The sequence below is a fragment of the Ornithorhynchus anatinus genome, chromosome X1, assembly GCF_004115215.2.
Source record: "Ornithorhynchus anatinus isolate Pmale09 chromosome X1, mOrnAna1.pri.v4, whole genome shotgun sequence".
NCBI classification, from domain to species: Eukaryota; Metazoa; Chordata; class Mammalia; order Monotremata; family Ornithorhynchidae; genus Ornithorhynchus; species Ornithorhynchus anatinus.
Window position 1 is genome coordinate 19,914,320 of NC_041749.1, and position 24,614 is coordinate 19,938,933.

Here is a 24,614-nt window from a genome sequence, read left to right on the forward strand (position 1 = left end):
TCTGCTTGTGCCCATCTGATTTGGAAAATTGAGGCATCTCTCCCCGGATTTGGGAGGGCGGGGGAGGAAGAGGTGCAAAGTGCTTGGAGACTCTATGCCTGCTCCCACAGGAAGGCTTTTCCAGATTCGGGAGGAGGAAACTGACTACACTTCTGCCTCAGCACAATCCCTGTTTCTCCAAGCCTGCTTAAATGCATCTTTGCACATTTCATACTATAGGAAATGGCAGGGAATGATCCGTTCTTGGACTGCATTCTAGCTGACTTCCCTTAAATACACCACAGAGGGCAACTGCCTTTCCTCCATGCTTTGAAACCTCCAGTGTAACAAGGACCTGGGTTCTAATCCTGGCTCTGCCACTTGCCTGCTGCATGTCCTTGGGCTAGGGAAACTGCTACAAATCTTGTTCTAGAACCTCTCAAATGGAGGAGGTAAAAATTTAATAGTTTGATTTGGCAGAGACTAAAAGCGTGTTAGATGTGGAGCATTCATTTAGAGGACACACATTGCTGTTGGAAATGAGTTCTCATGACGTTTTGTATGTGAAGCTACTTGTCAGTGAAATATTGGGGATCATATGCTCATAGCTGTGGGACTTCCTCTCCTTAAAAAAACAAAACAAAACAGTGCATGGAAGTCTCTACCCAGAGACAAAACTTCCTTTCTGCCTCAGGCAGAGAGCTGGGTGCAGGAAACTCTTCATTTTAGTATTTTTTAGCCTGGATTCCCATTTAATCAATTCTCATTTCCTAGTTAATCTTTCTGCATTGAACAAGAAGGTTCCAAAGCAGATGGCTGCTTTGTACAGTGTTGGCTCCTAGAAAAATGAAAAAAAAAATCATTCCTTCAGTCAGAGCTGTCTCTCTACCCTCCTCAGAGATGTTGAGCTTTGATTTAGGGTGAGAGCAGCTGCTTCTAGCATTTCATTTCTTGAAGGGAAGGGAAGTGGTTGCATCTTGTTAAAAATCAAGAAAGTAATTTGAAGTAATTGAACTGAAGTAATTTGAACTGCTTCGGTTTCTAATCAAACGTACTTGGCCCAGAAAGCTTAGAGCTCAAGTGTTTGACGTGGCATAGTGCTGAGAGATTGATGGATTGACGTCTGAGCCCCAAGGGATCCAAGTGTGAGTCAAAGATTGAGGAGAAGGGGCCTAGAATGCCAAACTGCCAATTAAAGCTACAGATTCTGAACTTTTCACTTGAGAAGTTGGGGTGATTGGCAGAGGAGGAGAGGCAAATGGGAAAGAAAAGCATCATCATAAGTAGTTCTCTGAGACGCACAAGATATAGTTTTCTCCTCCCCAAACATGTCCATCATACTGGAATAAGAGTGAGATTTCTGAACCTGCAGCTCTTTCCTATGAGAGGCATGAATGACAAATGGTATAAGTGGAAAATCACCCTTGGTCCGTATAATTCAAAGAACCTCTTTGAATGGTGCCCAACTCATTTTGGTGTTCAGGGGTTTTGCTCTTCTGACCAGAATAAACCAAAGACCAGTCAGTGACTTTGTAGTGCAGATTTGGCACACTTGTAGATCACTCCAGACGTTTTACCAGCTATTTGCTTCTTCCATGCAAAGAAGGAGCAATCTGGGATTCCAGTTACTGTCCCCTAAGGTTTCCAATCCATTCCTATCCTGGATTGGCATTGAGAGGACCCCCAGAATGCACTGATCTGCTTGGTTGAGAGGGTCCTCTGGACTTCTGATATGGCTTTAAATTGGGAAAGACCATCTGGATTCCTCTTTAATCAGGTCAGAAGTCAAGACAGTGAGAGAGCAGGGTATTGCAGGAAAATCAAGATGAGACTAATGGAGCTTGCTGCTAGTTTGGGACATGCCATGTCAATGAGTCATGTCATGTCAATGGAGAAGCAGCGTGGCTCAGTGGAAAGAGCATGGGCTTTGGAGTCAGGGCTCATGAGTTCGAATCCCAGCTCTGCCACTTGTCGGCTGTGTGACTGAGAGCAAGTCACTTCACTTCTCTGCGCCTCAGTTCCCTCATCTGTAAAATGGGGATTAAGACTGTGAGCCCCACGTGGGACAACCTGATTCCCCTTTGTCTACCCCAGCGCTTAGAACAGTGCTCGGCACATAGTAAGCGCTTAACAAATACCAACAATCAATGAGTTCCACATTTATACTATCCATTTGTGCCAGTTAGCACTGGACTCGTCTTATGGTTTTACATATTAGCATAATGCAGGGAGAAGCTGGACTGTTGCACAATTTTATGGCACTAAAAAAATTGATTTCCAGAAAAAAAAAATTACTCTGACTATAGAGAATTCTCTGAACATAGATTTCCCTAAATAACTAGAGCTGATTGTGTGGTTCCCAGCGGAGAAGTTCCCAGCATCTGGAAGAAAATAATTTCCACCTGGCTGGTGTAGAGCTTAGACATTCATTTATTCATTCTTTTATTCACTCAATGATTTAATTCATTCATCCATCCATTTTTTCAGTCATTCATTCGATCAATCCCATTCATTCAATCAATGATATTTATTGAACACTTATTTGTGTGCAGGATAATGTACTAAGGGCTTGGGAGAGTAAAATAAAATAGAATTGGTAGACATGATCTCTGCTTACGAGGAGCTTACAGTCTAACAGGGGTGACAGCCATAAAACTAAATTACAGATAGGAGAAACAGTAGAGTATAAAGATAGGGACAGAAGTGTTGTTGGGTTGGGGTGAATAGCAAAGTGTTTAAGGGGTACACAGCCAAATGCATAGGTAACTTAATATGTATTAAGTGCCAACTGTGTGAAAAGCACTAGAGTTATTGGTGGAAGAAAATTACAAGTTTGAGAATTAGATGTAGATTCTGGCCTTCAAATTGACAGAATCACTGAACTGGAAGGAAGCCTGAGAATTTACCTGGTCATGCCTGTTACCCTAAAGAAGATGTAAAATTTGAACATCTAAGACAGTAGTTGTATATTTTTATGGCTTGAATATCAAGAAGATTGTCCTTAAGTTCAACCAAACTTACTCTTTCCACAATTTAAATACATTTCCTTTAGTGTGTTTCTCTGTTAATAATAATAATAATAATGTTGGTATTTGTTAAGCACTTACTATGTGCTGAGCACTGTTCTAAGCGCTGGAGTAGACATAGGGGAATCAGGTTGTCCCACGTGTGGCTCACAGTCTTAATCCCCCTTTTACAGAAGAGGGAACTGAGGCCCAGAGAAGTTAAGTGACTTGCCCACAGTCACACAGCTGCCAAGTGGCAGAGCTGGGATTTGAACTCATGAGCCCTAACTCCCAAGCCCATGCTCTTTCCACTGAGCCACGCTGCTTCTCCAACATGAGCTTTTGGGCAGAGAACATTTCTAGCAATTCTGTTGTATTATACTTGCCCAAGTGCTCAGTACAGAGCTCTGCTCACAGTAAATATTCAATTTAGTTCTAATCTTGGCTCCACCACTCATATATACTGTGTGGCCGAGGCAAGTCACTTCACTTCTCTGTGCCTCAGTTACCTCATCTATAAAATGGGTATTAATGCTATGAGACCCATGTGGGACATGGACTGTGTCCAACCTGATTAGATTGTATCTTCCCCAGAGCTTAATACAGTGCCTGGCACATAGTAAGTGCTTAACAAATACTATTTTTTTAAAAAAATGAATAATCATTATTAATGGTATTTATTGAGTGCTTACTCTATGCAGAGCACCATACTAGCACCTGGTAGAGTACAAAACAACAAATTTGGTAGACTTGTTCTCTGCTCACGATGAGCTTATAGTCCAGAAAATTTATATTGATTGATATGGAGAACAACTTAGTCAAATTCCTCCATATCAAAACCCTTAATTTGCTATAAGGTAATTATCAAATCAACCCTTAGTCTTTTTCGCTCTAAGATCAACATACCCTTTACCAGAGAGCTTATTTTCCACCTTTTAAATCATTTTTGTTGCTCTTTTGTAGATAGGAATGTCACATGGGAACAAATTCAAAACCTTAGAGAAGGGTAAATTGCATCCACAGTTCTCTCCTTTCCAGACTGTATGCCACACTATCATAGATGGAATTTAAATTGATTGGGCTCAATTTGCCCTTCCCAAAACAAAATTAGTTGCAGCTTAGACCTTTATGTTCTGCGAATGGATGGCAAATTTATGGTTTATGATTGTCCTAGTATTTCATCAACTCTGATGATAAATTGATCAGTCTATAATGAACAGGGTCATCTTGTTTCCATTTATGGCCACAACATTTCCAATCCTGATGAACTGCTCTTGTTCGCTTTTGAATTCTCAAAAACAGTGGCTTTGAAAGACTCTGAGATCTGCATCTAAAAGGACTCTCTCACTTCTGACTAAACCTGGTGTGAAGGTTACTGAGACTGTTAGATCATAAGCTCCTTGTGGACAGGAATTGTATCTGCTGACTCTATTGTATTTTCCTCTCCCAAGTGCTTACTTGAGAAGCAGCATGGCTCAGTGGAAAGACCACGGGCTTGGGAGTCAGAGGTCGTGTGTTTAAATCCCAGTTCAGCTGCTTGTCAGCTGTGTGACTTAGGGCAAGTCACTTAACTTCTCTGTGCCTCCGTTACCTAACCTGTAAAATGGGGATTAAGAGTGTGAGCCCCAAGTGGGACAACCTGATCACCTTGTATCCTCCCCAGTGCTTAGAACAGTCCTTTGCACATAGTAAGTGCTTAACAAATGCCATAATTATTATTTTTATACTTATTCTGCACAGAATAAGTGCTCAGTAAATACTACTGATTGGTTCATGAACTGAGTTTCCGGGGCCTGGGGGAACTAAGAAATCGGGTGCTAATTTTAACAGATTTAGGGCTCTGTTGTGGATATCTTAGATTTTGAGTGTTTGCAGGGGGTGAGAAGGGATGTCCTGTGAATCCTTTGGTGAGTTTCTTTATTGTGGTATTACTTCTAGACCTAAGGCTGGCTCCATGGTGACCAGGCACTCATAAAGGGCAGTGGTGTGGTGATGCAGGGATTGGGAATCAGCTGTGGAGCAAGAGCTGTGGGGAGCATCCTAAGTAGGGAGCATTAGCTTTGGGAGCAGCAGTTTGGGGAATGGCAGAATGGGAGGCGGCAGTATGGGGGGCAGTAGTTATGGGGATAATCAGCTGTGGGTTGCATCAGCTGTGGGAGGAACTGGGGAGCAACACTGAGGGGAGTTGAAGGATGAGGAGCAGCATTATGGGGAGCAGCTTTGGGGCACATCAGTAATGGGGAGAATCAACTGTGAGGCGCAGCAGTTATAGGGAGCAGCATTGAGGGGTGCAGTGGTATTGGAGGATCAGCTGGGGGAGCATCAGCTGTGAGGGGCATCAATTTGGGAAAGCAAGAGTTTTGGGAGCAGCAGTGTGGACAGCAGCAGTATGGGGAGCACCTGGGGAGGAGAACAGAAGGGAGCAGCAACTGAAGGGAGCAGCCGCGTGGGGAGCATTAGCTGAGGGGAGCATTACCTGTGGGAGCAGCAATATGGGGAGCAGCAATGTGGGGAGCATCCGCGGTATGGTGCAGCAGCACGGGGAGCAGCAGTGAGGGAACAGCAGCTAAGGGGCAGCAGCGGGTCAGTTGCGGTTAACATTTTTAAAGCTCCAGCCTGATAGGAACAGCTCTTGTGGGAATCGGGACCTCAAAGGAGAATGCAATGGCTTTAGAGCAAAGGGAGGCAGGCTGTCAGCCCCCAGAAAAACACTCTAAGTTGGTGAGTATGAATGGACTGCCATAACGAAGTCACTGCTCATGCAGACAACAAAACATGATGACTTCATTCAGTACATTACGTGTATATTTGGCAAAACAACAACTCCCCATCACTGGCTTTAAGTCAGTCCTTCTGCGCTCTCCCTCCGACCCATCCACTCTTTCCTCCTACAACACCTCAATTGGCAATCTCCATTCTCCCTATGCCCACTTCCTCACTGTGCCCGATTTCAGCTCTCCTTCCACCAGCCCTGGCTCACACCCTTCTTCTCGCCTGGAACTCCCTCTCCATTCAAATCTGCCAGACCTCAGTTCTATCCATCTTTAAAGTCCTTATGAAATCGCACTTCCCCCAGGAGGCTTTTTCTTATTTTTTTCTTCCCAAGTCACATTTTCTCAACTATCATGTGAACACATTGGTGCCACCTGAGTAATTGTACACTCATTACCTTCTGTAGCACTTTTGCACATATCAATTTACATACCCTACCATTTAAGCACCTCGTATTCTTTTCTGTAAATTACATTGTGTCTGCTAGCCCTCTTAAATTATAAGGTCAATACTTTGCTCTGAACACAGCAGACATTCAATAAATACTATTGATTGATTGTTTGATGAAATAATGCTGGCCTTGAAACACAAATGTAATTTGTGGCCTTGTGGAAATAACACTTGTCTTCCACTTGTCTGCGGGTGACCTTGGACAAAGCACTTAGTTTCTCTGTGCCTCAGTTTCCTCCTCTGTAAAATGGGGATTAAATACATTTTTTACGGTATTTGTTAAGTGATTTCTATATGCCACGCACGGTACTGTAGATACAAGTTTATCAGGTTGGACACAGTCCCTGTCCCACATGGGGCTCAGTTTTAATCCCCATTTTGCAGATGAGGTAACTGAGGCACAGATAAGTTAAATAACTAGCCCAAGGTCACACAGTTGACACATGGAGGCACTGGGATTAGAACCCAGGTCCTTCTGACTCCCAAGCCCATGCTCTATCCATTAGGCCATGCTACTTCTCCCTCCCCCTTATATTGTGAGTCCCAAATGGAACTATGTCTGACTCGACTGAATTGTATTTAACCCAGAACTTAGTAAGGTATTTGGCACATAGTAAGCACTTAAAAATATTATTATTATTTCAAAAAATGAAATATGTCCTATTTTCACAGCCTTTGTTCAGGTATAATTCCATCAGTAGTCAGGGGACTTATCCAGCTCATGACTGAATTTGCTTTTTCCCATATTGTCCTGAATCTCTTAGGCACCAGAAGTAACTTTAAGGACCAGCAAATCCAGAAAAGCATGTTCTTTCAGATTTTAAATGTTTTACTTTGAATTCCACACTAACAAGGAATGTTTAGAAAAGTTTAACTTATAGTATTGGACATTTAAGGAAATGAAGACTGAAAATATTTAAGTTCCTGGTGTTGAGGATAAAGTTTAATGTTATTTTTGAAATCAAAATATGATGTATTTTTTAAAAAAGCAGCTCTTGGGGTTTAAGGGGAAGATTATTCAGCACTCAGGATAAGGATATAATCGAAAAGCTAAAAAGCACATTATTAGAACTTCAGGGCAGATGTTGATTTTCCCCAAAAATTAGCAATTATTTAGGCTCTTGTAGAAATGAAAATTTGGTAGTTTAAAAAGCATTAAAAGTCCAGGATCAAAGATATAAAAGATACTGCTATAGCGACTCTTGCGATTTAAGTTCATCCTGGCTTTCCAGGATGTGCTACAATCCCCCACCATATTGGGTAAATATTGAAGACATGATTTTACTTTACTCTGCCCTTTGGGTTCCCTTGGAAAAGGGATCAGGGTTCAAAACTCAAACATTTATCTTGGTTGAAAAATGATTCAGTGATTACACGTGAAAGAGATTACAAAAGTTTAGCCAACTCTAAATGCAGGCTGAGGGGAATGTCTGGAACTGGTATACTGGAGTTTATTCCCAAGAAAACCTTATGTAAAAGCGATCTTAAACTTCGAGCCCCTTGTATGTACCTCAGTGCTTAACAGAGTGCTTGGCATTTAGAAAGCCCTTAATAAATACTATTATCTTCTTGCTTTCTCTTCATCTGTTTTTGTGGCCAGAGCACATTAGACAGCGGTTGCTCTAGAGGTCCTCTAATCAGGATGGAGTGAAATATGAGAGGGAGCACATCCCCGTATTAAAGTGAAAGCCACCAGTTCAATATTTCTATTCTATTAAGAACTTAGGGACTTTTATTTTTTAAATGATTAACTCCTGTAAGCTTGTTGTGGGCAGAGAACAAATCTACCAACTCTGTTATATTGTACTCTCCCAGGCAGTTCGTACAGTGCTCTGCGTAAAGTAAGCACTCAATAAATACGACTGATTGAAAAGGGGGTATGTGGCACCTTCTCTGAACAAGAATAAACTCTGCACTTTGGTAGCTGTGAGCTAATTCTAATTAACTGGGCACTGAGACATACCGTGCTTTTGGAAAGGGAGACCATGAATTGCATCCTAAAATCAGTGCCCAGTAGATTTTAAATTTAAAAAAATCTCTGAATTCACCTGTTTGGTTATTTATTCCAATTCTGCTTATTTTTTATATCTTGAGTTTGTTGATCAAAAAGCAAACACACACTCTTTTAGGGTACTTTAGGTAAGAAACCACAGGATAGTAGCATTATGCAGTATGTACCCCTTTTTTCACTCAAAAATACAAAGGGCATGGTAGGGACTGAACTTTTACATTTCATTCTTCTCTTCCTTCTCTTCTGCCAGCTCAGAATGCCAAGTTAAAATTTCTGTAGCCAAACACATCTCATCATTAGGCTTACTTCACAACGTGCTGTTTCTTGGAGGAGAAGTTCCTATGCTTAATGGTCTTTCCGAACAGTGAACTTACTGAAAACTGTGAATTAATTGAAATGTTTTAAGTTGTTTCCATTACATGAATATGGAAATTACTCTGGGTAACTTCACTTGAACAATTGAAAGCATTTATAGGAAAAAATTACACTGAAACTGTCAGCTATCTGGAAAAAGATGGCAGCAAATTATCTTACTTTGGTTGGTCCTTAATTAAGTTTGACACCCAAGTGAACACATTTTATTTAATTTTACACAGAACATTGTACTGCAGTTCATTTTTATAATGTTAAAATGGCATAAAATTAAGCAATAAAGGGACCAATATGCCCTTTTTGAGTTAGGTGGTTTGTCATGTGCTGCAAAAAAAGCTTTATTTTTATGTCATCTATCTTCAAGCAAGTACAATAAGAGATACTATAAGGTACAGAAAACTATTGGAAATGTAATCACTGAGAACAGCCCATTCCTTCAAAGAGAGTTCCGTCTGTGGGAAGGATTTTGATTTGTTTGTGGGGAGAACACGATTTATAATTCAATGAAAGGGACACTCACATATGGTAGGAAGCCACGAAAATACACATCACACCAGACCTCTGTCCAAGCACCCCCTGAGAAAATCAAACTAAGTCACCTCAGCACCAAACACAATGTATCTTGTACTATGTGGCTCTGGCATTGAAAAGACGGTAATAAATCAATGTGCCAAAAAGCGATTTACTTTTTGCAGCCTTCCTGCTTACTTCAGGAAATTTGAAAAACATTGACTCACACAGCAGCAACAGACTTAAAACCACATTTAAAAAACAGCCGTAGGTTCTCTTACCATCTGACAAGTCAATTAGCCCGAGGTAGTGCAAAAGTTTCAAAGAGGAGCATACCACGACCACGATCCCTAAAGTCTGGAGTCCCTCTGACTCGCCTTTATTCCACATCCTTTAAGGCACCTCAGAGATACCTGCTGGCTCTCTAGCAAAACAACGGGCAGACAACTAAAGCTGTGACATCAATCTGTTTGAAGAGATCCTTGATGCTGGTAGTCCGCTAGTGTATGGTTCATTTTCTCTCGGAGTCTCTTCTTCACACTCTCTCTCCCCATTTCTCTCCCTTACTCTGTTTCTCACTCCTCCCTCTCCCCCCCACCCCTTCTCTATCCCCTCCTCCTCTCTTTTCCAGGCAATCGTAGCATGTAAATAGTAAGCTTTGTTTTTATTCAGCATTTCCCCATGGCCATTCTCCCATGTGCATAGTCCCTCCTGGAACAATTGTTGATTTTGAAGACCCCCAAACTACCTCACATGGCATTTCCGGGGCCATGCTCATATTTTAATCTTCAACACTTGCTTCTTTTAGTTCAACATAGACTACATGGGAAAGGTCTTTTTTTAAAGGAAATCACATTGATTTACTCTTTTTTTTTTCAAAGTGACAGTTTTGCATTGCCTTGTAGTTTCCAAGCCATTTTAAAACCATGAAAAAGTGACCATGCCACCACCCCGCTAAGGGGTGACATTTGTAGCATCACTCTATGCTACAGAGAGGTAGTGCCTGGATTTTAAACTGGAGAATACTCCCTGTGTATAAGGAATATACACACAATCCATACAGTTGCACCCAAGGATATATGTGCTGCCGTTATCTGCAAGAATAATGGACCAGGATGTTGGGATGAATCATGTGATAGCTTGTATTCCTTGACATCCATCTAATAATCCCTATTTTTCTAATAACTTATATATCTGGTTAACCCTTCATAACCTTCTAGTATACAGAACATTACCCTCTAATAATCCATTCTTGACTCACCATCCTTGTATTTAGACAAACCTTTCTAGAACAATTCCATATTTTCTATCAGGGATGTTTGGCAGCATTGCATAATGGTTAGAGCACTGGCCTGGGAGTCAGAAGGTCATGGTTTCTAATCCTGGCTCTTACACTTGTCTGCTATGTGATCTTGAGCAAGTTACTTCAATTCTCTGGGCCTCAGTTACCTCATCTGTAAAATGGGGAGTGAGACTGTGAGCCCTACGTGGGACAGGGACTTGCTTGTATTCACCCCAGTGCTTAGTATGGTGCCTGGCACGTAGAGCGTAACAAATACCATAATTAATATTATTATTATTACAATAAATTTCTTCAAGATGAGGGACTCTGGATATGTTATCCTGTAAAGTGTAAATTCTTCCTGTAAACTACAGATTTCTTGTGGGCAGAGACTGTGTTTATCAGCTCTATTGCACTGCACTTGTATTTACAGAAGTAGTGTGGCTTAGTGGATAGAGCATGGGCCTGAGAGTCAGAAGTACCTAGGTTGTAATCCCACTCCACCACTTGTTGGCTGTGTGACCTTGGGCAAGTCTCTTTACTTCTTTGTCCCTCAGTTCCCTCATGTGTAAAATGGGGATTAAGAGAGCACCATAATAATAATAATAAAAATTGTGGTATTTATTAAGTGCTTACTATGTGCCAGGCACTATACTAAGCACTAGGGGGGAATACAAGCAAATCAGATTGTACACAGTCCCTGTCTCATGTGGGGATCACATTCTCAATTCCCATTTTACAGATGAGGGAACTGAGGCACAGAGAAGGGAATGTGAGACAGGGACTGTGTCCAGCCCCATTTGTTTATATCTATCCCAGTGCTTAGTACAGTGCTTGGCACATAGTGAACACTTAACAAGTACCACAGCTATTAATACAGTGCTCTGTAACTCAACAGATACCATTGATTGATTGAATAAATTCTTCCAGACCCTTCCTGTTGATCAGGTTGGCCCTGCACTCTTCCAGCTCCACATCCCCACATGCTTCAGGGTTATTTTAAACTTTGGTCTTTTGCTTCCTTCAGGCATCCCTCTCATGCATCTTCTCCTTGCTGTCCCCTACCTCCCAGGCTACTCTTGCCCCACTCCACCCCAAAGCTGCATGTACATAAGCAAACCCACTTTCTACAGTTTTCATTTTGAAACAGTTCCACCACCTCGTGGCAGGTGGATTTCTACAGTCGACAGACAGCAAGGGTCCTTCATGAGAGCATGGCAATGCCTCATCCATGGGACCAGATCCTTGCTGTTATAGGAGTCTGCCCAGCCCCTCCGGAGCATGCGTAGGTGAATCACAGAGAGAGAATTCAAGAATCTCAGCAACAGCGCTGAGCCCCACAGGTACTCTAGGCAACTCAATCAAATATTAAATCTCAAATGGTTACTTTGGTTGCTTTATCATTCAAAAGGGAAACATTCAGGAATTCTGTTCGCTCTGCTCACTTCAGATTTTAAAAAGGGGATATTTGCCGGCATCTGCTGACATGCTGGTAAGAGAGAACTAGGATGAATGCTTAATTGCTACTTATGGAATATCCCAAGCAGGTCATCAACCACAACTTCCACTTCAGCACTTATGCATGCACAACCGTCTATAGCATTTCTGAACGTATTGATTTGTGTACCCGACCAATTAAGCAATTACTCCTCTGCATTTCCATCTTTCCAATCTCTTTTTCCTCCCATCTGAAATTTATTTTGTGTCTTTCTCCCCTGCTAGATTGTGTACTCCTTGAAGTCAAGGGATGGTGTCTACTACTGCTATTAAACTCTTCCAAGCTCTTACTATGGTGCTCTACCCTCAGCCTATCTACCTCAGTAACTACTTTTGGGTGATTGATTTCTGAGGCATAGTGCAGCAGTTAGAAGTTCCTAGGCCTCAGGACCAAGAGTTTAACTTCTCATTCATGTAATCTGATGGGTAGGTAGCATTTGGACATTAAAGCTGGCCCTAAGCTCTCCCCAGCTGCCATATCATTCATCTCTGCAGGTAGAAATCTAAGATGAGACTGAAACTTAATTATATGCCCTCTTATCTCTTAGGCATATGTGTTGCCTCCATTTATTTATTTGATCTCTCTAGTTGCAAATAATTTTCTGTCTCTATGGTTAGATTGTAAGGTCCCTGTGGACAGGGGTTATATCACTTCATTATTTGGTACTTCTCAGTGTCTAGTAGAGAAGCAGCATGGCTCAGTGGAAAGAGCATAGGCTTGGGAGTCAGAGGTCATGAGTTCGAATCCCAGCTCTGCCACTTGTCAGCTGTGTGATTGTGGGCAAGTCACAACTTCTCTGGGCCTCAGTTCCCTCATCTGTAAAATGGGGATTAACCGTGAGCCTCACGTGGGACAACCTGATTCCCCTGTAACTACCCCAACACTTAGAACAGTGCTCTGCACATAGTAAGCGCTTAACAAATACCAACATTATTAGTAGAGTATACCCCACTAAGTAGGCACTCAGTAAATACTACTCCTATTATTACTACCACCACCACCATCAAAGAAAAACATCTGGGATGGGAGAGAATTGGGAGTTAGGTTACTGAAGGGAAAAAATTCAGAATGCTAGAAGGTACATCCACAAGATACGATTAACCATTAGGCTACTTCAGGACTTCATGAGGCTAGGGAGGTAAGACTAGTTGAGATTGGCCTTTTGGACTATTCACTCATTCATTCAATTGTATTTATTGAGCACTTACTGTGTGAAAAGCACTGTACTAAGTGCTTGGGAGCCTTTTGGACTATTCATTCATTCATTCAATTGTATTTATTGAGCACTTACTGTGTGAAAAGCACTATACTAAGTGCTTGGGAGAGTACGATGTAACGATATAACAACAAACAGACACATTCCTTCCCACAAGGAGCTCACGGTCTAGAAGGAAACTACCTTTGCGTGCTTGGTTATAAAATGTTAGGCTCTCTGAGGCAATAAGCACTAACTAGCCAACAGCCTGCTTGTATGTCCAAGTATTTGTTATGCTGATTTTTCCACAGATATAGTCCAGGCTTAAATCCTGCCAAACCCGAGGAAGGAGAAGAACTGCAAATGGTGGGTTAGAGAGAGCCAGGAGTAAGGTCGAATCAACCTTGAGAACTCCAAGAGACATAGGATTGACTGCCTGTCTTAGGCAGATGTTTTCCTTCCCAATTCCTTAGGGCCCAACCCTATATTGGCTTTAGACTTTAAGACAGTGTGAGTTCGTTACCAAAGCCTAAGGTCAGATCACATATTAATAATTATAGGTGACTATTGTTGTAGTATACTTTCCCAAGCATTTAGTACAGTGCCTAGCACATAGTAAGTGCTTAGCAAATACCATGATTATTATAGTAAGCGCTCAGTAATAATATGACTGAACGAATGAATGAATCACATGCACCAGATATGAAGTGAAAATAAGGATCATGAGCCCACAATATTCACTTCTACAAGAAAACACAATTTGATTTTCATTCATTCATTCAATCATATTTATTGACCGCTCATTGTGTGCAGAGATTTTGAAGACAGAAGACCGCTGACATTTATGTGTAGTAGACCAAAAAATAGCAAGGCAAATAGGTGTCTAGGGTCATGTGCATTGAACAACTCAGACTATATCATCACAGATATAGTCCTCCAGGAAGCCTTCCCAGACTGAGTCCCCCCTTTCCCTCTGCTCCTCCTCCTCTCCCCATTTCCCCCTCTCCCACCTTCTGCTCTTCCCCTTCTCCTCCCCTCAGCACTGCACATAACTGTATATATTAATTACTCTATTTTATTTATTGTTAATGATGTGTATATCTCTATGATTCTATTTATCTTGATGTTGTTTTGCTCTGTTTTTCAAGACATTTCAATTTTCAAGCCAAGAATTTCAGAGATAAAGAGTTGTGGTTTTACAAGGAAAACATGAAAATGACCCATTCTTATCTTATTTTGACCCTTCCTCCTGATTCTTCCCTCTCTTTCCTCCCTCTTCAGCCCTTCAGCACCAACTTTGATATGCTGAAGTGATGGGAGTCATCTGCATAAAATTCACAGACATTTTATTTTGAAAAAGATAGTGATAGTGAGGCGGCAGTTTCATACTACTCTGAGAAACAATGTTGGAGTTTGCCCTTCTCTGACTAGTTTATTCCTGATTTGTGTTCTCCCCCTACTCTTAAGGACTCCAATACTAGTCTTTATGACCTCTCTAATCTTTGGGCTGTCACCTCATCCTGTGCCTGGGTTCAAGGAAATACAGGACACGGACCGTCTTAAGGAACATAGTGTCTAAGCAAAGAGCAGTTCTCTCAAAGAACACCAACCTTGGATATTGCAGAGGTCAGGAAAAGTCAATCTCTACAAAGAGTAACTTAAATGGCTTTATTAGACTGGATTCCAGGGATGAAACAGCAGAAAGAGCATAAGCTAAAAACCTAGCATGGATTTTTCTAAGTAACCAGAGCTTTTTAAGAAATGTATGAGAAGCAGCCTGGCCTAATGGTGAGGGGTCATGACTACCTATGTATTGTATTGTACTCTCCTAAGTGCTTAATACAATGCTCTGCACAGAATAAGTGCTTAATAAGTACTACTGTCTGAGTCTCAGTAGCTCTGAGCCACCTGCTCATCTTTCCTGGCCATTCTGCTCACCTTCTCCTGATAATAACAATAATAATACCAATATTTGTCAATCACTTACTATTTGCCAGTCTTAAATGTAGCCCAGCACTTAGCTAGTGCTTGGCATATAGTAAATACTTAACAAACATCACAGTTATTATTATAATACAAAATAATCAAGTTGTACACAGACCCTGTCCACATGGGGCTCACAGCTTGGGAGGGAGGGAGAACGCGGACTGAATCACCACTTTAGAAATGAGGAAACTGAAGCACAGAGAAGTTTAGTGAGCTGCTCAAAATCAAACAGCAGGCAAGTGCCAGAGTTGGCATTAGAACTCATGTCTTCTGCCTCCCAGGCCCGTACTCTTTTCACTAGGCCATGCTACTTATTAGCAGTCACTTATTAGTCACTCTGGGCTCTTGGTCTTGATTCTGTTTCACAGTGAGCTCTGAGTGAAGGCGACGTTTGCCCAATTAATTTTCTATGTCACCTTCATCGCACCCTTCCAATCTCACTGCCAGGCATACTCAATGAAATTTGCAGAGCCTCACTGTATTATTGTCATTAGTTTTGCCCTTTTTTGGCCATAACTGGCACAGGACTTCATGAACAGCTATTTTCATGTTATTTTGAGTTGTTGATTTTACCTTGCGCTAATTATTGTTTGTAATTTGTTCATATCAGCTTTAAGGCACTCAGTCAGCTCACCCTATCCTAACTCACCTCACTAATTTCCTACTAGAGCCAAGCCTGTACATTCCGCTCCTCTGACACCAGCTTACTCACTGTGCTCTTATCTTATCTATCTCGCCCCTTTCCTACATCCTCCCCCATAGCCTGGAATTCCTTCCCTGCTCCATATACACCAGACCATCAGTCTCTCCACCTTCAAAGCACAGTCTCATCTTCTCCATGAAGCCTTCCCTGATTAAGCTCTCTTTTCCCCAGCTGGCATTCCCTTCTGCATTGCCTAAGCACTTGTACCAGCATGGCTCAGTGGAAAGAGCCCGGGCTTGGGAGTCAGAGGTCATGGGTTCGAATCCCGGCTCTGCCACTCGTCAGCTGTGTGACTGTGGGCAAGTCACTTAACTTCTCTGTGCCTCAGTTACCTCATCTGTAAAATGGGGATTAAGACTGTGAGCCTCTTTTGGGACAACCTGATTACCCTGTATCTACCCCAATGCTTAGAATAGTGCTCTGCACAGAGTAAGCACTTAACAAATACCAACATTATATTCACCCACTCTCAACCCCACAGCACTTCTGTACATATCTTCAAAGTCTTTATTAGAAATGATTTATTCATATTTTTATCTTTCTCCCTTCTAGACTCTAAGGTCATTATGGGTAGGGAACGTATCTGCTTATTCTCTTGTATTGTACTCTTCCAAGCACCTAGAACAGTGCTCTGAACGTAATAAGTACTGAATAAATATCACAGATTGATCAATTGATGTCATTCTGTCTGTCCTCTGATCGTGATGCCCTTATGTCGATCCACTGTTTTGGTTTTATTTCCGTGCTTAGTACAATGCTTTAAAAATAATATGGCTTAATTACTGACTAAATTTAGTGTTATAGTAACAACAACAATTACTATTATTATAACTACAACTACTAGTGAACTCTTCTCAGCATTTAAAGTTGCAGTTAGAACTGAGTTAAGGTGGAAGAATTTGCTGTTCTCAGAGGGTTGAAACCTTTTATCACTCAGATCACAATTCACTTTCTGTCCTTGCCAACTATTCTACAAAGCCAACTAGTTGGCGTTGCAGTCAATACTGTCTGAACCCCTGGAGCTGAAATGCCTGAAAGTGATTGAAGCCCACCTATGGGGAAATGGATGTATTTGGATTGCCTGAGGAACATAGAGATCGACCTGAATAATCAATTGATCAGCAGTCAAAATAAATGTACCTCTTGCAGATGTTGACATTGCAGGCCCCGTTTTGAAAGGAGTTTTTCCCGGGTTTTATTTTCCATCAGGTTTACATTCCACCAGTTGGGTCATTCACCAAAAGAAAATTGCACTTGGATTTCCACTCTCTATTCACCTCTCCCTCAGCCCCACAGCTCTTAATAACCTATCTATAATTCATTTATGCTAATGTCTGTCTCTCCTTCTACACTGTAAGATCCTTGTGGGCAGGGAATGCCAACTCTGTTATATTGTACTCTCCAAAGTGCTTAGTACAGTGACCTGAACACAATAAGTGCTCAATATAGTATGATTGATTATTCTTGCAAGACAGAGGTAATAATGATAATAATTATGGTATTTGCCAAACACTTATAACGTTCCAGGCACTGTACTAAGTGCCCGTGTGGATACAAGCAAATTAAATGGGCCACAATGCCTGTCCAATATGGGGCTCATATTCTCTCCAGAGGTGAGTCCAGGAGCCCCTCAGGACATTGCGGTCTGTCTAGGAATGCTGGAAACACTATTTCCAGCAGTGTGGCTGAAAGTAGAGAAGCAGAATGGCCTAGTGGAAAGAGCTTGCACCTAGGTGTCAGAGCACCTGGGTTTTAATCCCAGCTCTGCCACTTACCTGCTCTGTGACTTTGGGTAAGTCATTTTACTTCCCTGTGTTTTAAAAGCAGTGTGCCTCAGTGGAAAGAGCACGGACTAGGGAGTCAGAGGTCATGGGTTCAAATCCCGGCTCCGCCGCTTGTCAGCTGTGTGACTTTGGACAAGTCACTTAACTTCTCTGTGCCTCAGTTACCTCATCTGTAAAATGAGCATGAAAACTGTGAGCCCCACGTGGGACAACCTGATCACTTTGTATCTCCCCAGTGCTTAGAACAGTGCTTTGCACATAGTAAGCACTTAACAAATGCCATTATTATTATTATTATTATTATTATTCCCTCATATACAAAATGGGGATTCAATACCTGTGTTTCCTCCTACTTAGAATGTAAGCCCCAAGTGGGACTTGAGTAGCTTGTATCTACCCTAGCACTTAGTACAGTGTTTGGCACATAGTAAATGCTTAATAAATACCGCAATTATTATTATTATTACTTCCTAGGATTTAGGAGAGCTGGTGGGAGGTCTCTTACTTCCCAGGATTTAGGAGAGCTGGTGGGAGGTCTCTGTGTTGCCACACACACACCCACCCACCAGGGGTATGTTCCTATAGGCTTCGGAAGTAGGTTCTTCAGCTACCATTCTGGCCCATTACAACTCACTTTGTCCTCCTTTTACCCTCAGAATTATTGGACATTTGCACTTTTCATTACTGTCTCCAGGCCAAGAGGCGTAAGGGAAAATAAAATAAAAAAAAAAGAAAAGCCTTAATGGATCCAGCCAAAGTACTTTTCCTTGGTAATTATGTCTGATTGGAAAATTGCCTGCTCCAAAGAACAGAAACGTGAGGCTTTATAAGTAATGAGGTTTCAAGTTTCAATTAACAGAGACTGGAACTCTGCTGTGCACTTCACATTCTGCGTTTCTCTCCTTCCAAGGGCTAAACTCTCAGCCGTAAGGATTTGCTTATTAGATTTATGAAAATGAAATAAATACATCCTGCTTCTCTGAAGGAAATAAGGAGAGACTAGAGGAATTGGAGCTTTTTTCTTGGTGTCTTGAGGGAAATAGTTCTCCTACTTATCAAAGGAAATCACCTTGTCTGGCCTTAGCAGGGGTGGTGGAGAGAAAGGGAGTTTTCAGGTTAATTTACATAATCCCCACAGAAGATATGATGTCTTGTTGGTGGAATAAAGTTTTCTGTTGGTTTTGAATCAATCCTTCCATTAATCCATGGTATTAATTGAGCGCTTACCATATGCAGAAAGCACTGAACTAAATACCTGGGGGAGAACATTTACAGCAGAATTGGTAGGCATATTCCTGCCCACAGGAGCATATAGTCTAAAGGCAGAGACAGATATTAAAATACATTATAGGTAAGTACGTAAGTGTTGGGCATTGAAGGGGGGTGAATATCAGGTGCTTAAAGGGTACAGAATCAAGTGAAAAGCAGGTGCAGAAGGGAGAGAGGGTAGGAGAAATGAGGGCTTAGTCAGGGAAGGCCTCTTTTAGAAGATGTAATTTTAATTAGGATTTGAAAGTGGAAAGAGTGGTGGTTTGTTGTATATGAAGGGGAGGGAGTTTCAGGGAAGAGGAAGGCCATGGACAAAGAGTTGGTGGCAAAATAGATGAAACTGATAGGGTGGTGGTAGAAGAATGTATTATGTGAGCAGGATTGTCATAGGAAATCAGCGAGGTTAACTGGAGGGAGCCAGCTGATTGAATGCTTTAAAGTTGATGGCTAGGAGTTTTTGTTTGGTGCACAGTTGGATGGGCAACCACTGGACGTTCTTGAGAAGTAGAGAGATGTGGCTTGGACTTTTTTTAGAAAAATGATCTGGGCAGCAGAGTGAAGAAAGGACTATACTGCAGAGAGACTGGAGGCAGGGTCAGCAAGGATCTGATTTAGTAGTCAAAAAGGGATAGAATAAGTACTTGGATGAATATAGAAGTAGTTTGGATGGAGGAGAAAGGGTGGATTTTAGCAATGTTATAAAGGTATGACACAATTTCATGAAAGATTGAATATGTGGACTGAATGAGAGAGCTGTGTGGAGGATAACGCCAAGGTCACCGGCTTGTGAGACAAGGTGTGTGGTGTCATCTACAGTATGAAAGGATAGAGAGTGAGTGGTAAGAAAAGGAGTTCTGCTTTGGTTATGTTAAGTTTGAAATGTTGGTGGGAAATCCAAGTAGAGGTGTCTGAAGGAGGCAGAAATGTGAGACTGCAGAGAAGGAGAGGCGTCAGAATTGGAGAAGTAGATTTGGGATGCTTCTTTAAGAGGGTAAATTCCCTCCCACCTCTCTTTGCCTCAACAATCTCCTTTTCATTGCTACTAGTCCTAAATGTAGCCTTGATTAGAGTTCCGGGTTTGATTCCTGGCTCTGGCAGTGACCCTTCTGTTGATTTTGGTCAAGAGAATTAAATTGTCTGTGCCTTGATTTCCTTGGTGATAAAATGATATGGATATAACACCTACATCTCTCGGGGATGGTATGAGGACAAATAAACATGAAAGCCCCTTTAAAAATAAAAGTGTTCTATATATATACTTACTGTATTTTTGTTATTTATGTATTCCTTGGCATAGTTTTCTAAAGCTCCACATGCATGACTGTTTTTCTGAGATTCTAATTTCTGGAATGAGTTTTTAGTAGGTTCTTTACAGTGAATACAGATCCATGAGCAAGTGGAAGCTGAAGAAATTATAATGTGTCACTATTGTTTATGCTCTTGCTGTAAGGGGAATAATAATAATAATGTTGGTATTTGTTAAGCGCTTACTATGTGCCGAGCACTGTTCTAAGCGCTGGGGTAGACATAGGGGAATCAGGTTGTCCCACGTGGGGCTCACCGTCTTAATCCCCATTTTACAGATGAGGGAACTGAGGCACAGAGAAGTTAAGTGACTAGGGAGTCAAGGTTCAGTGGTAAAGTTGTGTGTGCCACTAACATCATGCCTGGACCAGATAGGTGTCAATAGTCTGCATTATGCTACTTCTGGGCATCCTCTTAGTTCATTGCCCCTTTTTCCTCCTCCAGTCCAACCTGGGCTCTCTACTTAATCAAATCACATCTACTCACAGTGCCCTCCAAAGGACTTTCACCCCTCTGAGTTACTGCACACCTCAATCCCTCTTCCAGATTTTCCTCTCCTTTTTCTTCTCCAAATCCTGCCTTTCCCCTTTTTCAAACCAACACTCCCTTTGCAAATCTTCCCAGAGTGCATCCCCCACCCTGATCATCCTCAGTATTTTTGCACACTTGAGATACTTCTATATTTTTTCAGATGTTACATTAAATATTATGACTGGCCCTTTTCTAATTGTTCATTTCTGTATTTGTTCATCCATTTCTCCCCAAGAGTTCTCTGGGGGCAGAAAGTGTTGCAGTATTTCTCTGAACTTTCCTACAGCACCAATTACAGGACACCCACTGAAACTTGAACGTGGTAGAGTCAAAACAAGCACTTCTTCACATTGCGAGTGGTAAACATAGAATTCAATATTCTAGAAGTGGTGCAGATGGAAAATGTCATTAGTCTTAAGAGGGTTTGGAAAAAAATAATGGGTAAGAGGTTGATAAGGATTTCTAGAGTGAAAGTTAAAGATATAGGGAAACATGTTATGTAGGTTAGGAGGTATATCAGTAGCCATTAGGATGGATTTCTAAGGAGATAACAGAGACAAGAATAAACTCTTACTTATTATGGGCCTTATCAGGGATTGTATCTGATCTGATTGTATTGTCTACCCCAGAAGTTAGTTCAGTTCTTGTAGTAAGTGCTTTACTATTATTATTATTATTATTATTATGGGCTAGAGGGGCCATTGGTCTGATCTGGAGACTGGCAGTTCTTATCCAAGTTAACAGCTCAGAAAATACTTTTGTTGATGTTAAAACAGGCATCTGGGTTACCTGGTTTGCCTGTTTCTTAACCAAAAAGGCAAGTCACACTGGTTTAGAGATATTATTTTTCATCCACTCAGTGAATACAGGGTGGACAGTGAGAATTTCATCTTTAATGATTTGTCAACATTCTGTGAACAAGAATCTGCTCTCCACTTTGAAACACATTCGTGTTTGGCTGCATTAATGCTGTGAGGAGCCAGGCAAGGAGATATCCCAGGGGTTCCTATGAAATCATCAGTAAACACTTTAGGCCACCTACAGGCCTCAGGCTCACTAGGTGCCCTCTTAGTTTCAGTATCCAGCTTCTCATAGTGGTTCTGCCTGTCTCATTTTCTACTCCTCCTTCCTAGACAGATTATAAAATCACCACTTAGTTTTTTGCCCTTTCAGATACGGCGATTAACCTGCCCTTTCAGAGCATGAGCCATTAGTCACATTTATGGACCACAGTTATCTAGGAGGGAGTTTGACTTTTGAGCCAGACACTTTTCAACAATGATATTTCTTTAACTTTTGATGTCTCATCAGAGACGCATTAAGTGGAGCATAATTCAGTCACATCCTTCATCCTCAATGGTATTATTCAAGTCTCAGGCTGAATCGGTTGCTGTTTTATAGGTTTTCTTGTTCGGCAGTCACCCTTCTGCTACGTGAAGATAACTCTACTAACATTGTCAGGGAACAGCTTCCAAATCTCTGACTGTTTTCTGTCTGCTATTTAGATTTGACTAGGGTTTTTCTTTCTTTATTCAATTTAAAATCCTTTCTACAAATTCCCGTGCCTCCCTTCTCCTCATCCCTATCCTCCCCTCAAGGAAGAACATATTTCTCTTTCGAGGTTGGCTGAGAGACATTGTGCCACGGCATACATTATGACATTTATTACACATGCACTGAGAAGCTGAGGCTAAATTACCTTGGTGAGTTATTAAAAACAGCTCTGAATGTTGGGGTTATTTATTGTGTTTTCAATTCTCCACAGCAGATTAGTATGCTGCTTTAATCACTTTATTACCTCTCTCTTTCCCCTTGAAACACATTTCTAAGCAAGGCCACTATAGCTGTTTCATTTTGCACAGACTGGTGGGCTCTTTGAGAAGGTGAAATTAACGCTTTAGAGGAACTTTTGATGGACATTTGGGGATTAGTTCAGGGCTCTCTGTAAATAGCCAACTTTTAATAAAGGTTGTTGATGATGCTGTTGATTCCTTTGTTGACCCATATAAAGAGCCAGGGTTTAGCCAGAAGGAGAGTGAGAGTGTGTGTGTTGGGGTGGGAGGGGCAGAATCCTGTCTCTTTTTTCTGAAGCCTAGCCCATTAATCAATCAGTCAATCAATCAGTGATATTTATTGAGTGTTTATTGTGTGCAGAGCACTGTACTAAGAGCTTTGGAGATCCTGTCTCCCCATCTAGAATGTAAGATCATTATGGGCAGGGAATGTGTCTGTTAATTCTGTGGCATTGTACTTTCCCAAGTGCTTAGTACAGTGCTCTGCATATAGTAAGCACTCAGTAAATTTCACTGATGGATTGAATGGTACAATACAACAGAGTTGGTAGACATATTCCGTGCCCACAAGAAGCTTTCAGTCCAGAGGGGGAGACAGACATTAATATAAATTATGGATATGTATATGAGTGCGGAGCTTAGGGAAGGATGTAAGCCTGTGCCAAGATCCAAAATAAAAGCATGAAGTGACCTTTAGGAGATGTGGGTGGAGGAAAATGATAATAATAATAATTATGGTATTTGTTAAGTGCTTACTATGTGCCAAGCACTGTTTTAAGCATTGGGGTAGATGCAAGGTAATCAGGTTGTCCCACTTGGGGCTCACAGTCTTAATTGCTCTTTTACAGATGAAGTAACTGAGGCACAGGGAAGTTAAGTGACTTGCCCAAAGTCACACAGCTGATAAATGGCAGAGGCAGGATTAAAATCCACGACCTCTGACTCCCAAGCCTGTGCTCTTTCCACTAAGCCATGCTGCTTCTCTACGATACTGTGGTGTCCACACAAGCAAGCCCCACACTCAGAGGAAGCTGGAGAGAAACTCTGTAAGCTGAAAAAAAGATGAAACTTACTCCCAAAGACCTTCTCACTGAGGGTAAGATAATTGGATTAAGTAACAGGGACTCTCAGGGGCCTCCATGCGGCTTCAGAAAGGAGGAAATGGAGGGAGTTCACTGCCCCCCACCCCGCCTTTAATCAATCAATGAGTCAATGAGTCATATTTATTTATCTCTTACTGTTTGCAGGGAGCTATATTAACTGCTTGGGAGAGTACTGCACAACAATATAACAGAAACATTTTCCGCCCACAATGATTTTACAGTATAGAGGGGGAAGCAGACATTAATATAGGGAAATAAATTATGAATTTGTACATAAACGCTGTGGAGCTGGGGGTGGTTGGGTGGTGAATAAAGGGAGCAAGTCAGGATGATGCAGAAGGGAGTGGGAAAAGAGGAAATGAGGGTTAGTCAGGGAAGGCCTCTTCTAGGACATGTTTTTGTGGAGAACGTGGGATTCAGAGTCTTAAGAAAACAGAGTCAAAGGAAAGATTTGGTAATAGAGCCTCAAAACTGCAGGTCTGCTTTCCTTGGAGAAGATGTAGATTAGAGTTGGAGGAGTCTGTGGAAACTATGTTAGAGGGAATGGGTAAGAGAGTCCTTCTGGGGCATCCATGGTCTCACAGGGTCGCCATGTCACACTTCCAACCTGGCCCAGCATCAAGATGACTTTGAGGCAAACCCTTCCATTGATTTTTCTCTTTCAGGATCTGTAAGCACTTATCTAGACTGTAAGCTCATTGTGGTCAGAGAATGTATGGACATGATCTAGTGGATACAGCACAGACCTGGGAGTCAGAAGGACCTGGGTTCTATTCCTGGCTCCATCACCTGTCTGATGAGTGATCCTGGACTAATAACTTCACTTCCCTGTGCCTCAGTTACCTCATCTGTAAGCCTGTAAGCTTCATGTAGGACAGGGACTGTGTCTAACCCAATTTGCTTGTATTCCCCTCCCCCCTTCCCATCCTCCACCCCTACCCAGTGCTTCAAACAGTGCCAGGCACATAGAAAGTGCTTAACAGATACTACAGTTATAATTAACTATGTTATATTGCCCTCTCCCAAGAGCTTAGTACAGTGTTCTGCACACAGTAAGCACTCAATA

The 24,614-nt window shown here is 41.7% G+C and overlaps 1 protein-coding gene across 6 annotated transcripts in view; it reads right to left on the reverse strand.

Moving 5' to 3' along the window:
* The window catches only part of KCNIP1 (potassium voltage-gated channel interacting protein 1), a 353,510-nt gene that overhangs the window by 28,401 nt on the left and 300,495 nt on the right, over positions 1-24,614 (reverse strand). Inside the window, exon 1 of one of the 6 annotated variants that reach the window (XM_016225222.3) lies at positions 9,381-9,663. The exons of the other annotated variants lie outside the window; for them this stretch is intronic. Within the exon in view, the coding sequence (XP_016080708.1) occupies positions 9,381-9,489 (109 nt within the window). The 5' untranslated portion in view covers positions 9,490-9,663. Of the gene's footprint in view, positions 1-9,380; positions 9,664-24,614 lie in introns of those variants that run through there. 6 annotated transcript variants of the gene reach the window in all.